Source organism: Drosophila tropicalis, unplaced genomic scaffold (assembly GCF_018151085.1).
Source record: "Drosophila tropicalis isolate 14030-0801.00 unplaced genomic scaffold, ASM1815108v1 contig_593, whole genome shotgun sequence".
In the NCBI taxonomy this organism is placed as follows: domain Eukaryota; kingdom Metazoa; phylum Arthropoda; class Insecta; order Diptera; family Drosophilidae; genus Drosophila; species Drosophila tropicalis.
The window spans coordinates 5,585,219-5,599,317 of record NW_027173070.1 but is presented as its reverse complement, the minus strand read 5'-3'; the positions used below and the strand labels follow the sequence as shown (position 1 = coordinate 5,599,317).

At 37.4% G+C, this 14,099-nt stretch overlaps 4 protein-coding genes across 4 annotated transcripts; 3 read left to right on the top strand and 1 right to left on the bottom strand.

Moving 5' to 3' along the window:
- Positions 1-2,551: 2,551 nt before the first annotated feature.
- Nacalpha (nascent polypeptide associated complex protein alpha subunit) lies at positions 2,552-3,815 on the top strand. Its single transcript, XM_068291734.1, has 2 exons — positions 2,552-2,644; positions 2,884-3,815. Exon 2 carries the CDS (start codon positions 2,891-2,893, stop codon positions 3,554-3,556), a length of 666 nt encoding a protein of 221 aa, XP_068147835.1. The 5' UTR covers positions 2,552-2,644; positions 2,884-2,890; the 3' UTR covers positions 3,557-3,815.
- Positions 3,812-6,992, bottom strand: Dgkepsilon (diacylglycerol kinase epsilon). The gene is made up of 3 exons (XM_068291733.1): positions 6,738-6,992; positions 5,621-6,646; positions 3,812-5,555 (listed from the first exon to the last, which is right to left on the bottom strand). The coding sequence occupies exons 1-3, from the start codon at positions 6,900-6,902 to the stop codon at positions 5,091-5,093; spliced, it is 1,656 nt and encodes a 551-aa protein (XP_068147834.1). The 5' UTR covers positions 6,903-6,992; the 3' UTR covers positions 3,812-5,090.
- A 269-nt stretch (positions 6,993-7,261) lies between these two features.
- LOC137578084 (uncharacterized) lies at positions 7,262-10,326 on the top strand. The gene is made up of 2 exons (XM_068291732.1): positions 7,262-7,453; positions 7,514-10,326. The coding sequence occupies exons 1-2, from the start codon at positions 7,357-7,359 to the stop codon at positions 10,087-10,089; spliced, it is 2,673 nt and encodes an 890-aa protein (XP_068147833.1). The 5' UTR covers positions 7,262-7,356; the 3' UTR covers positions 10,090-10,326.
- Positions 10,327-10,634: 308 nt separating this feature from the next.
- On the top strand, positions 10,635-12,656 carry Nepl10 (Neprilysin-like 10). Its single transcript, XM_068290843.1, has one exon. The coding sequence runs from the start codon at positions 10,683-10,685 to the stop codon at positions 12,528-12,530; it is 1,848 nt and encodes a 615-aa protein (XP_068146944.1). The 5' UTR covers positions 10,635-10,682; the 3' UTR covers positions 12,531-12,656.
- The last annotated feature ends 1,443 nt before the right edge of the window (positions 12,657-14,099 follow it).

Sequence of the window (14,099 nt, the reverse complement as noted above, 5' to 3'; positions counted from 1 at the left end):
TCTAGACCATCTGAACACCTCAGCACCTGCAGCAAACTCCTTAAGAAGTTCAAGTCATTTAGGTTACTTATTTAGTTAAATTTTTGGATTTTCAAAGGTCGTTGTCACTGTTTAATGGAAATTCAATAAATATTTTCGAGATACATATATGTACCTCAATTAATAAGGTCATGTAAGTTGGTGTGAATTTTTGAAACTGTAAACTGAAAGACGTCAATGTTAGTCATTTAAATATATGCTATATATTCTTAAACAATCTTTTTATATACTTATCCATCTATAATCTTCTCAAATACAGATGTATGTATATTCATACCTAAGATATTGAATGAGTTACCTCATTTTTAGAGGTCCTCTGGAATATCATTTACAAGATATTTACGTATTTGTTCGATGGTCTATTTGAATAACAAGTACTTTTAAATTATTAAAATCAAATTATTTTTAAAAAAAATTTTATAATAGAAAAGAAGCCAAGATGGATCTTTTAGGATTTGGTATGAATCAATTCTAAGCACTTAGTTATAGATTATAGATGGAAGATTATAATAGATCTATAAATACTGAAATCTTTTAAATCTAATAAAGTGTTCAATAAATTCAAAGTAAAGTTTTTAAGAGTGTTTGTTTATGTCTTGGAAATATAATTAGAAAACAAAACTTAAAAAGCTAAAAGCAAATGTTTAGATATTAAATATTTAATACACTTGTTTTGGAAATAGTATTGGAAAAGTTTGAAGAAACTTTTAGACTTAAAATAGAGGTATCTTGTATTACGATTCGCTAGTGAATCGGGACTTATCCATGATTTTTGTGAAAAATTATTGATATTAGCCACATATTTGGATTCTTTATAAGCAAATCGGAAATGGCATAAATTAATATTCATTTCATATATTTTTTCACACTTTTTTTTTCCAACCCAGGTCAGACCAGGTGCTTAACTGATTGAATATTTGCATATGTATGTATGGGTAATTGGCCATAATTGAGCGAATATTTTTGGGGGGTTTGGCTTGGCCTTTTGTTAATAAAAACTTGTCTGATGGCCAATTAAATTAATAAATAATTTCATTTTATTTATTTATTTTTATTTTTTTTTGTGGTTAACAGTCACGTTTGAGTGTTTGAAATATTTTACGAGCAAATTACAAAGGAAAACATTTTGTTATTCGTTCGTTTTGATTTTTGCTTGATTTTGTCTTTGGTTAATTCTTCGTTTTGTTTATAACAATTGCATAAATTACAATATAATTAAGCGCTTCGTTTGATAATTTTATGATGAAAAGCAAAACAAATATTTGAATTTCTTATTTCTTTTTGGCTCGCTGTCAAACAATACACAATTGCAGATGCAGATAGAGATACCAAGAGTGTGTGTGTCTATATAGTTTCTAAATATGACTATATATCTTGTTTCTTTTTTCTGCTTTAGCCAGCGGAAAACGGGCAAATTAACGAAATGCAACGAAGCGTTTCATGTGCTCGAATAAATCAGACCACTGTTGACACCCCGGGAATGGGGAATGGGATGGGAATGGGATTGGAGATGGTTATAGCCAACAGATACAGACTCCATTTCATTCCTTCTCTCTCTCTCTCTCCCCTTGAGTGTCTGTCTGCGCCAGCGCGTTTTTTACATTTCTTTTTCGCCTTTGCAAGACAAGACACAAATCGAAATTATTTACTGACAAATTGTTGCAAATAATTGAAATATTTGGGCAAGCTGGCAAGATAATAAAATGCGCACAAAATGCTCCCCAGTAAAAATCAAAAAATAATTAAGACTGAGCACATTTGTATATATGTATGTTTTTTTTGCTTTTCACTAATGAAAAATTCAAATTTGAAATTCGAAATTCATTGACATTTTAAATTGTTCTCTGCTTTCTCTGTCTCTTTTTCTATATGTATTTATTGTGAAGTTTAACATATGTTCCTCTTGACCGCAAACACACGATGCCTGTCCAGTGTTTACCCAACAACAAACAATTTGACACGCCCACTCGAACCACTCGACCTATGGATAATTGTGTCATTTTGCTACCCTTTTTATTTCTAGCCCGTTTTTGTACTGTAATTAAGTGTATTGGCAGAGAAGGCAATTGTTTATACAATTCATAATTGGAAATTGGAAAGTAATTACAGTTTTCATTCCTAGTTAAGGGGTAAGCATGGTTTATTTAGTAATTAATGGGTCTTTATTTGCATATGGCCTGAAGTGTTCATCAAATACGTTATACAACAAATAAATAATCAATACAATAGAAGATTGGTCAATATTTGAATTAACGGACAGTTTTACCTTTGAATTAGAATTTTATCTTTTACTTTGTTTAAGATCCTATTGTGGGTCGATAGCTAATGCCAGTTTAAGCTATTGCAAAAAAAGTTTCCAGAGTGACAGTTCTATAGACAAATGTATTTGATTTCGGCAGTAGTTAAATTTTTTAAAGTTTGTCGTGCTATAACACCGCGCACCCCGTCTACACCACTGTCTACCATAACTAAAAAAACATCGATAATTGTCATTAAGTATCGATGACAATGTGAAGAAAACATCGATACATCGATAGTGCCGTCGACTGGTCACTCTTTTCGTGAAGAATAATTGCGGCTCGCGTTTCCTGCATTTTGCTAAAAGGTAAATAATTCTTAAAATTCGTAAACCATCTCCACATAAAATGTAATGAAACTGTCAAAGTTTTCGTGTTTTAATACCCATACATGTTATGACAGAGTTCTTGGGCCTAAACTCTCTAGTAAAATAGACAAAATATTTGATTGAAAAAATCAATTGGTAGCCGGAAAAAAAAACGACCTCCAGCTGTGTTTGATTTTTCTTATAGTCGATGCGTGACTTACCTTATCAATCATTTGCAGATTCATAATGCCCGAGTTGACTGAAATTAAGAGCGAGGCTGCTCCCTCCACCTCCGCTGAGGCCACCAAGTTGGCGGCAGAGGATGTTCGCGTCGAGGATGATGGCAGCGATAGCGATTCAGATGGCGGCATTCCCGCTTTGGAAGAGGCGGGTGGCGCCACCACACAGTTGGGTGGCGGTGCAACAGGCTTGCCCATCGACTTGGTATCCAAGGCCAAGCAGTCACGCGGCGAGAAAAAAGCCCGCAAAATCATGCTGAAATTGGGCCTGAAGCAGATCCAAGGTGTTAACCGGGTTACCATTCGCAAATCGAAGAACATTCTGTTTGTGATCAACAACCCCGATGTGTACAAGAATCCCCATAGCGATACCTACATTGTCTTCGGTGAGGCTAAGATCGAAGATTTGTCGCAACAGGCCCAGGTGGCTGCCGCCGAGAAATTCAAGGCACCGGAAACAACCGGTGCTGTGGATAGTGCAAGCGGTGCTAGCACTTCAGTGGCTCCCATAGCCGAGGAAGATGAGGAAGAAGTCGATGACACTGGCGTGGATGAGAAGGACATTGAGTTAGTCATCACACAGGCGAATACAACGAGGGCAAAGGCCATTAAGGCTCTCAAGAACAACAATAATGACATAGTCAATGCCATTATGGAGTTGACCATGCTCTAGAGTGTGGAGTCGCCCCCCCACTTCAATGGGAATTTGATTTCGTTACATTAAACACACCCGCCTTTCGAAAGAGACACCCAAGAAAAACAGCAAACAAAAAAAAAATGTGGTAGCACCTACCAGAAACAAAAAATTATCTTCATCATAATTGTACACATATTATTATTTGGTGGTTCTACTAAACTATAACAACCAGTCAAACATTTAATTATATTTTAAATTTTTTGGAAAAGAATAAAGTGGATTTCCTTTAAATGGATTTTTTACTTATCATTTATTTTGAATTTCTTTTGCATTCATATCGTTTTGGGACTAGCATGTTTAACTACATTAAATTTGGCTAAGAGCTTAATCTATAATCGATTTGTTACTCTCCGAAAATAGGGGTTCAAATGTCAGGGAAACTTCTCGATCTTTATGTAATTAAACAAACATAACTCTTATCAAGGTATACACTTTTACATAAATGTGTGTATATGTTTGTGGATCGGTCTATTCAAATCATATAGAAACTTCTAGCAGTAGCAACTTGAATCATTAATTATTAAACATTTCACACTTGGGAGTAACTTTTTTTAGGTTCAATTTCAGATGATTTAAGAAAACAAATATTTTGAATTCATTTCCTATTTATGGTCAATTCAATTTTCTTTTAAATTACACAAATAGTTTTGTTTTTTAATTCAATAGTTCAAGCTCCAAAGATCGCATTATCATGCCGAGTTTTTGAATGTATCTTTGCAATTTAAAACACTAAGGCTATCAACAGTGTAAATAGTTTACTAATGTTAAGGCGGATAAAGAAATATATTAGTTCCCGAATCTCCTTTTAAAAAGATGGAGATTCTATAAATTGAAGTTGGTTTCCATTATTTTCAAGAAACCTATGTTAGAAGATCCATCGCGCTGGATAAGGATGAATAGTTGAGCTAATATAAGCGGAAATATCAAGGAGTCACTCTTAATATTGTCCGAAAATAATTACAACTTATTACAATATGATGTATTTGTGACAAAAAGTTCTCAGATTATTCTGCAAATTTTACCATTTTTTTTATCAGCCAAGTTAAATTAGATGCTCTATTTTAGCAGCAACTAAAAAGTGTCTGTTTTTAGTCGTTGCAATTTAAAAGTTATAAAGAGATTAAGCTGAACTTACTTGTCTTTAAAGACGAATTGAATTGACCTAAAATATGAAATTTTAGAATTATTATGGAATATAATTCATTATATATTACAAGACTTTTAAACATGGACTTATAACTTTGAATATTATAAAAAAACAAAACTTGAAAATAAATCAAAATCCTATAAATCAGTTGGAAACCGTTGACTTAGTCATTTTAAATTTAAGCACTAAAATTGTTGTAAAAAACAATATTCGATTAGAAAAACAAATCCTTTAAGAGATTCTCGTAGGAATTTGACTTAGGTTTTGCTCTGCCAAGTAAGAAAATAATATTAGGAGAAGGGTAAGTACATAGTTATTCTTTCTGAGACGCTGGCACACTAAGGAGAAGAGATTTAAATTCATTTAGTTGCTGCTGTTCCTGCTCTTGGGTTCCGACTCTAGTTTGAGAACCCTAGCTTGACTTCTGGCCTGTAGACGTATATCTGCTGGTGATTGCATCCAAGGCTCACCATCGGCCTGCATGGGAACGGTGGCATTGACTTGTAAACGTATCTGTTTGGCCTGACCAATGCGCACTGGTTTACTTATATTGCACTGTAATTGGGCTATGTGAAAGGAGGAGACAATACCAAAGACTTCCATAACACCATCCGAAATGGAGTTTTGCCAACGCACTTCGCCCTCGGTGGAATTGCTTAGTTCGCAGAGTTTGCATCCTGCCCCCCACGAGTCGATGTTGAGAAAGACTAGGGCCTGCAGCTCAGGCAAATCGATGAGCTTGTTATCCAAATGCAAGATGAGCTTTTGGTTAATCCGTTCGCAATCCGGCTGCATCACTTGCTGAGTGCCAAAGCAGAAGTACAACATCTAGAGAAAGGAAACAAAAATATATAGTAAGGAACAGCTTAGAGGTATTTAAGAATACTCCCTACCTTATTGAAAATGCGACTGCTAAGCAGATAGAAACGCGACTCCCGCGTCTTATGGAAATTATAGGTAATATAAGCATCGACTCCCACACTAAAATAGTTGTAGACATGAATGGTCTTCGTCGGATGTCTCTGGATGGGCAGACGATAGTGTAATTTTTCGATTTGCAAATCATAACGATCCAAATTAACGGAACGGGCACGGCGAATGCTGCGCAATATCTTCACAGGATCAAGATCCGAAGGAGGCTCTGGGCCCCAGCCCAAGACGCGTGACAAGTCATTGCCAGTGCCCAGCGGCATGATGGCCACCGATGGTTGCGGTTTGATTTGCAGAGCATATATGGTATTCATTACCCAACCGATGGTACCATCGCCACCGGCCACTAGTATGCGACAGGGACGCGGACTAGCCTTGGCCACCCATTGTAAAGCATCCTGGGGCCCCCGTGAGCCCAGTTCCATGACCTGCAAAGGATTGAGATAACCTCTTAGCAGCGATAGGACATTAGCTCCTGTACTGCTGCCAGATTTTGTATTTGCTATCACTAGCAGTGGCTCCCAGTTCTCTATATCCGGCGGATGTATCGCAGTCAAATGCAAACGCATCGATTCTCGTGTCCGCGCTGCCACAATGGAATATGGCGGAAAAATCATGTCCTTGAATTCGCCCAAATCACAGGAAGTGGACAAATCCAACTTTTTATAGCAATTGTTGTGATAGCAACGCTGACACCAGGCACACCGCCAGCCATCTAGGCCAGGCTCTGGATCCGTATCTGTGCAGGTGGCCGTATGATGATCCACTTCCTCGCCACATGTCGAACAATTGACATTCATTGGCAAGTTGCCATGCACCCATAAGTGTTGCACGGATTTTGAATTGCGCAAGCATTTGTCCTTGCAGCGAAAATCCCGATCGGCCTGACGTTGACATTGCGGTGTTGAGTGGGTGCACAAGCCGCAGCAATCGCAAAATAATCCCGCCGATGGCGTCAACAAAATCTCACATACATTACAGAAGCAGGCCTAAGAAGGGCATAGAGGAAAACATTGATGAAAAGTTTGCGTGGGTGGGCAACAAGTGATTAAAAGCTCTCCCTTCGGATTCGTGTCTCACCTGTTCCAGTATTCTTATCGATTTCCAACTGTGACGTGATTTTCGGGAAATACAAACTACAGCATCATCGGAAAGAATGATGCGACAGAAAGCGAAGATTACACTCAGTGCCACCAGGGAGCCAATTAGTGCCTCAACGCTTAGATCGATTTTGGCTATATCCATTATATTATAATTTTATTTACATTTTCACGTTTTATTTTATTAGTTGTTGTTGTTTGAGATTCCGCAAATACCGATGTCTTTCAGTGATGCTCAGTTGGGTTTTTTTCTCTGGGTTCGCCGTAATTCCATGATGATTTTCCAATCATATATTTTAATTTAGTCTCTCTCGATTTGAATCATTTCGGTCCAAAAATATCCTGTGGACAGATGATTTTTGTGGGTAGAGCGGCTCTTAGAGTTAACCAATATTCAACATAATAATAAAACAAATATTTAGCCTTTTTTGAGCTAGTTCTCGCTAGCTGTATGACCAGCATTGTAGAAATTCCGCCAGATATCCAACGATAAGTCGATAGACGCCGCCTTACCATCTCTATGCTAAGCGCACGTGGAATATTGCGCTCACGTTTTTAGTTGTTTAATTTTAAATTTTTGACATTTAATTTAATATAAAATGGGCCGAAAAGCTGAATATAGTGAGAAGCAAAAGAAGGGACCTGGACGCAAAGCCCGTAAGCAAGGACCACCCACTTTTCGCAAGCCGACATTTGGTAAGTTCTCAAGGTATTTTTAAATTATTTTACCCGATAAAAAAAATGTTGTTCTTGTAGCTCCACAGGAGGAGGAGGATAAGAAGTTGACGCATCGTCAGAAGCAACGTTTTGTGAAGCGTGAACAAAAGAAAGTAGTGCAAAAGGCTAAGCTGCAGGAGAAGAGGGCAAAAGGACAACAGCCACAGCCTCGCCGGCAAAAAAAATATAATAGTGACAGTGAGCCAGAAGATGAGGAAATTGAGGAGCAGGTGGATTCCTCAGATGAGGAAGTGCCACAGTTGGTACCGGCTACAGGCTATACGGATGACAATGATGATTGGCTGAAACCCAAAAAGAAGCAGCAGAAAAAGGCAGCAGAGCCGGAATCTGAAGAGGAGTCCGAAGAAGAAGAGGTGGAGTCCGGGGAAGAGGAGGAGTCTGAGGAGGAAGCTGTTGAGGGATCCGAGCAAGAGGAATCCGAAGAGGAGTCTGATGATGCCCAAATCGGTAATCTAGATGATCTCGATGACGATGAAGATGATGAGGCAAACTCCGATGATGATTTTGATGTGTCAGGAGACGAAGAAGGCGACAGCAACGAAGAGGATGATGATGAAGATGAAGAGGATGAAGATGACGATAAGCTGCCCATAGAGCGAGCAAACAAAAAGCTAAAGAAACGCCAAGCTGAAGAGGATAAACTGGCTGAGGATGAGTTCCAAATGACAGTGGATCAACAAGAGATCTTTCAGTTACCATCACCAGAAGACGACGAGCAAAAGGAACTCACTATCCAAGAAGTCATGCAACGAATTAAAGATGTCACCTTGGTTTTATCAGATTTTAAAAAATATCGTCAAGCCGATCGCGCGAGAAGTGAATATATTGATCTTCTACGGCACGATCTTTGCCTCTACTATAGCTACAATGAATTCCTTATGGAAAAGCTAATGGATATGTTCCCACTAAACGAACTAATGGAATATTTAGAAGCCTCCGAGGTGGCCCGTCCTTTGACCATACGCACGAATTCTTTAAAGACGCGTCGTCGTGATCTGGCTGGAGCGTTGATCAATCGGGGCGTGAATCTAGATCCGTTGGGCAAATGGACTAAAGTCGGGCTGGTGGTGTTCAATTCCCAGGTGCCACTGGGCGCTACTCCTGAGTATTTGGCTGGTCATTATATGATTCAAGGAGCCTCTTCCATGTTGCCCGTAATGGCCTTGGCTCCCCAGGAAAATGAACGTATATTGGACATGTGTTCGGCTCCAGGAGGCAAGGGATCACATATTGCAGCCATTATGAAGAATACTGGAGTTCTGTTTGCCAACGATTCGAATCGCGATCGTATTAAGGCCATTGTGGCCAATTTCCATCGTTTGGGCATTGTCAATGCGGTGGTCAGCTGTGAGAATGGCACTAAATTCCGAAACATAATGACCGGGTTCGATCGAGTCTTGCTCGATGCGCCGTGCACAGGAACTGGTGTGGTATCCAAAGATCCTAGTGTTAAGACTACTAAATCGGATGTTGATGTTCAGCGTTGTTACAATCTTCAGAGGAAACTACTGCTCACTGCCATTGATTGTGTCGATGCTAAATCGTCTAGTGGTGGCTATATAGTTTACTCCACTTGCTCGGTTCTGCCCGAAGAGAATGAATGGGTCATCGATTATGCGTTAAAGAAGAGGAATGTAAAATTGGTTCCGACTGGACTAGACTTTGGAGTAGAGGGATTTGTCAACTTCCGGCAACATCGATTCCATCCAAGCCTAAATCTAACCAGACGTTATTATCCTCATACACATAATATGGATGGTTTCTATGTGGCCAAATTGAAGAAGTTCTCCAATACTATACCCATAACCAAGGAGCAGCAGGAAGAAGATGAAAAGCAATTAGATCAGGCCATCGAAAACGAGACAGAGCAAAACGAATCAGAGGAAAAGGAGGAGAAAGAAAAGGCGGAGCTTCCAGAGGGAGAAATTTCCCAGAAGGGAGGCAAACGAGCGGGCAAACCTCTCCTTACCGAAGTGGAATTGGACTTGAAGAAGAAGAAGTTGGAACAGAGTAAATCGAAATACGTGGCCAAGGTGTTTGAGAAGCCCGTCAAGGTAAATAAGAAACCAAAACCTGATGCAGAACAAAAGGATAAAAATGAACCACAAACGAAGAAGGCGAAGAAGCAACAACAAGCTGAGAACAACGATAAAAAGTCACAACAAACAGAGAAGAATGATAAAAAACCACAACAAGCAGAGAAGAGCGACAAGAAGCCACCTCAAGCAGACAAAAAGGCAAAAAAACAATTAGCGGAAAAGAAGCCAATAAATGGTCAAACAACGCCACAGAAAACTCAATTAAATGGCCAAAAGAACGTACAGAAAAAGGCTCAAGAAACAACACAAACAAATGGCATAGAAAAACCCCAAAAGCAGCAGCAAAAACCACCAGCAAAAGTCAACAAAAATGAGGCAAAGCTATCGCAAAAGTTAGCAAAGGCTCCACGTGTGGCCATTGATGAAGTGCCTTTGCTGGAGGGCAAACCCATCAAGAAGGAAAATAAACTTAAGCAAAAATCCAAACAATTGGGACAATTGAAAAAATCAAAAACCGGCGCCAATGCCAGTAAAAAACAAAAATTTAAAAAGTAGAAAAAAAAATGTTTAAAACCAACTATTTTGTTTAAGTAGATTTTAAGATCACAGTGTGAAGAATGAATCGATCATCATCTTAGGTGATTTTTACTGTATTTTATGCAAAACAAAAACAAAAAAGAACTTAGCAACAACTAATGTGTAAATTTGAAATTATAAAATTTGTTTATAACCAAACATTTAGGCATATTCAATAAATTGCATAAACAAGCACAACAAAATGCAAAACCGAAAGGAAGAAATGTATTTCGATTCATATAGAATCTAAGGAGAGAACACCTTACTCCTCTCAATGAATTATGATAAGTTCAAATTCATACATATGTTTCTTTGGTTATGGTTAATTTTGAGGGATTGATGAATGAATCGTTTGACTATAGATCATGTAAATGGGCTATAGCTTTACGTAGGTATGTTCCGGCCATTCCCCTTGCCTAAAGCTCCAATGCAATGAGATCAATGAGATGCCAAAGCTCTCCCCCCAGATAACATTCAATCATTTGTTTGTTTTTTTTTGCAGTTTAAAAAGTGGAATAATCATGACAAGTTTATTAATAATTCTAAGCGGGTTTCTACTGCCCAACGTGGTAATGGGAATCAATGAAATGGATATAAATCGTTTGACAGCTTTGGAGATACATAAAAATCTAAATAAAACTATATCACCGTGCTCTAATTTCTGGTCTTACGCCTGTGGCTCATTTTCCCATCACTCTGAATACATTGACAATTTCCAGCGCGTGGAGCTTAAGTATACCCAAAAGATGGAGGAGTTCTTTGAAGCTAACAATCTCAAGGATTATGAAATGGAGGCACCATATTTAGTTGGCCAAATGAGAAGCTATTACAAGGCTTGTATAAATGCTCCGAAAACGAATTACCAGCCAACTGAACTGATGAATATATTAACTCCAACCACAAATAGTTGGGAATGGTATGTAGCAAAGTTGAGGAAATATGGCTTAAATGATGTCTTTCTGCATGAACAAGTTGATGTGGCTTATAATGATTCGTCAAAGCCAATAATACAACTAAAGATGTCCGAGGCAAATACTTTTAGCCCGAGATTGCTCTTGGAGCTAGCCAGCGATGCACCAGAAACGCAAACAGTTAGAAATGTCTTGAACTCCACTAGAAACCTACAAGAAAAATGTTACGAAGATAGGGATACGTATTCCTGGTCCCTAGAGGAATTAATAGAGGAAATACCACAAATTGATTGGCAGATATATTTTCAAGAACTCCTTGACCTTAAGGAAAATGATCTCAAACGTTCTGATCTACGCTTTGAAGTCAGTCAGTTGGACTGTTTGAAGGAATTGGGTAATCTTTTAAAAGCTAAATCATTGGATACGATTTTGCCATATCTAAAAATACGTTTAATATTGCATCTGAGGAAATATCAAACTAACTTAAATTGTGTACATCATATGAGAGCCTTGCTGCCTCTTGGAATGAATTATATATACAATAAATATATATATCAAAATCGTATTGAAGATACTCAAAAGATGGAGGAGATATTTGCAAGTTTAAGAGGAACATTTCGCAAATATATTGAAGCCAATCGTTTGCAGTTAAATTCAGAGGAATTAACTTATGTGAGAAGTAAACTGAACGCTATGAAGTTAAAATTGGGCAATTTGCCTGAAGAGAAGTCATCTGAATATTACAATAATCATTATAGAAGAGTCAACTTTAGCGATTTCCATTTTATAAAGAATCTGGAACAGGCTTTGTCTCTGCGAACCCATCTGCAACATGCTGCCCTCTTAGTCAATGAATCTCGCCTTCAACTCTCTCAATATTATGTCAACGATGATGTGACAAAGGCACGTACTTCTCCTTATTATGAGAATGAAAGAAATACTCTGATTGTGCCCTTGATATTCCTGCAATGGCCTCTATACGATCACCGTCAGCATCCAATCTTTGTACAAAGTTTAATGGGTTTTATTCTCGGACATGAGCTAAGTCATGCCTTTGAACAGGAAGGTATACTCTACGATTCGTTGGGCAATGAATCCCCTCTGGGATGGCAAATAAGGCAAAGTGACTTGTTTCAAAACTCTTTACAATGTGCAGCTGAAACACCATTTGCATCACTAAAGGAACGACTGGCGGATCTGAATGGCTTGCAGTTGGCATATGATAGCTTCTTTGGTCTACAGCATGACTCCCAGCTCTTTGAGTATCGTCCGTATGAATTTGAAAGTGAATTTCTAGCACCACAATTGTTCTATTTGAGTTTTGCGCAATTCTTTTGCGGTTCATTGCCTCCAGTCCTGGGCCATGATATGGACGATGTGCGTGTCAATGTGAGCGTGAAAAATATTCAGCAATTTGCCAAGGATTTCAAGTGTCCACTGCAAGAGAAGCATCACGAGCAGCAGCAGCTGAACTACTGTCAAATGTGGCGCCCATCTCAAGCGAAATGAATTGCATAAAAAGTTGTGCAATTTATTCAAGGTTAGACTAGTAGAATGTCCCTTAAAAACTAAACTTTGTAAATTTAATATCTAAATTCTAAAAATTACAAAAAGAAAAACCTTAATAAAAGATCAACAAAATTATTTCCACATTTCTCTTCTTTAAACAAAAACTCTCAAATAAAATTAAAATAAATAAAAATTTATTAAAAAGTTTTGCGTTTGTTAAAAAGCATCGAAATTGTATTGAGAGTTTTAAAACTGATTTAAAAATCTTAAATAAATCTTCTTGTGTTTGTGAAAAATAAAATACTAAATAGGAACTCCTTGGATTATGTAGGATAAAAAAAAAGAATATATTGAGAGCATATCATTTACATATATATATGTATCATATACATACATATATGAGTATTCTATTATATCTGGAATTCTAAATATGTATTTTACGAAAGATTTTTCCAAAATATGTGAAAACTTGGAAAAATTGTAAGCAAATTGTAATTGGAACACTTTTTAATTGGCTTTTGTGAAATCGAATTCAGTTTTAGATGCATTTCTCTCTCAGTTCTTATATGCCCTTTTTGGCGGGCAACCAACATTTGTGTGGTCTAGGTTTCAGATTGTTCGTGAAGAGTAGACAAAACCCATTTAACGGCCCATTCAATTTGATTGTCAATTGCAGTTGACAGGTAAGTGCAACCAGCACAGCGTCAATTGAATGCTAATACCAAAGAAAAAAAAAAAAGAAATTCAAAACAAAAAAAGTAAAAAGTGCAAAAGATAGATAGAAAGAGAGATAGAGAGAGACAGAGAAGAAGCAAACACAAATGCCGGTCTCAGTTAAAGCTTCGCCACTCACACATAGAATGCTCTCCGAATTCGCTCTCTAGCGGCACACCCACACATTGAAGCTTAGAGAAGCTTTCACCCACAGAGCCACAAGTTGTTGTGCCCTTTGATAATACACAGTGGTTGAAAATGCTAATTTGATTAACTAGTTGATCAATTATCAACTAGGAACTAGCGAAAAGTAATCAAATTAAGCTCTTCTCTAATTGTAAGATCAAAATAAAATATCAATTGTATCTTTGGCTATCTTCTGTTCATTAGCATGAATCAAATTTGGCAATTTAACCTTAACTTTTATAAAAAATGTTTCTAACTAGTTTAGCTTTTTTTTTTTTAGCTCAGCGTCAAACAATACATTTATTTTTAGAAACCAAAATTGGCGTTAAAAAGTATTCTTTTATGGAATTAATAATATTTTAGGAAATTTGATTTAGAAGATCAGAATGTTCTGATTAGTTTTCCGATTTTACAATATTAAAATGAATGAAAAGTATATGTAATTATTTTGCTCATTCTAATTACTCTTTGCTCATATGGCATATCCTGCGTATACGTGATGGTGGAACAATTTACTGTAGCCGATAATACTATATATATTGTGGGAGTTTGGAATTCGACCCTTGACTCTGTTCTACGAATCAATTCTCCTTTAAATTTGCCTTCACTTTACTTTTAGTTTAAACTACCTTTGTACAATTTTGCTTTGCGAATACCTTTCGCCCCACT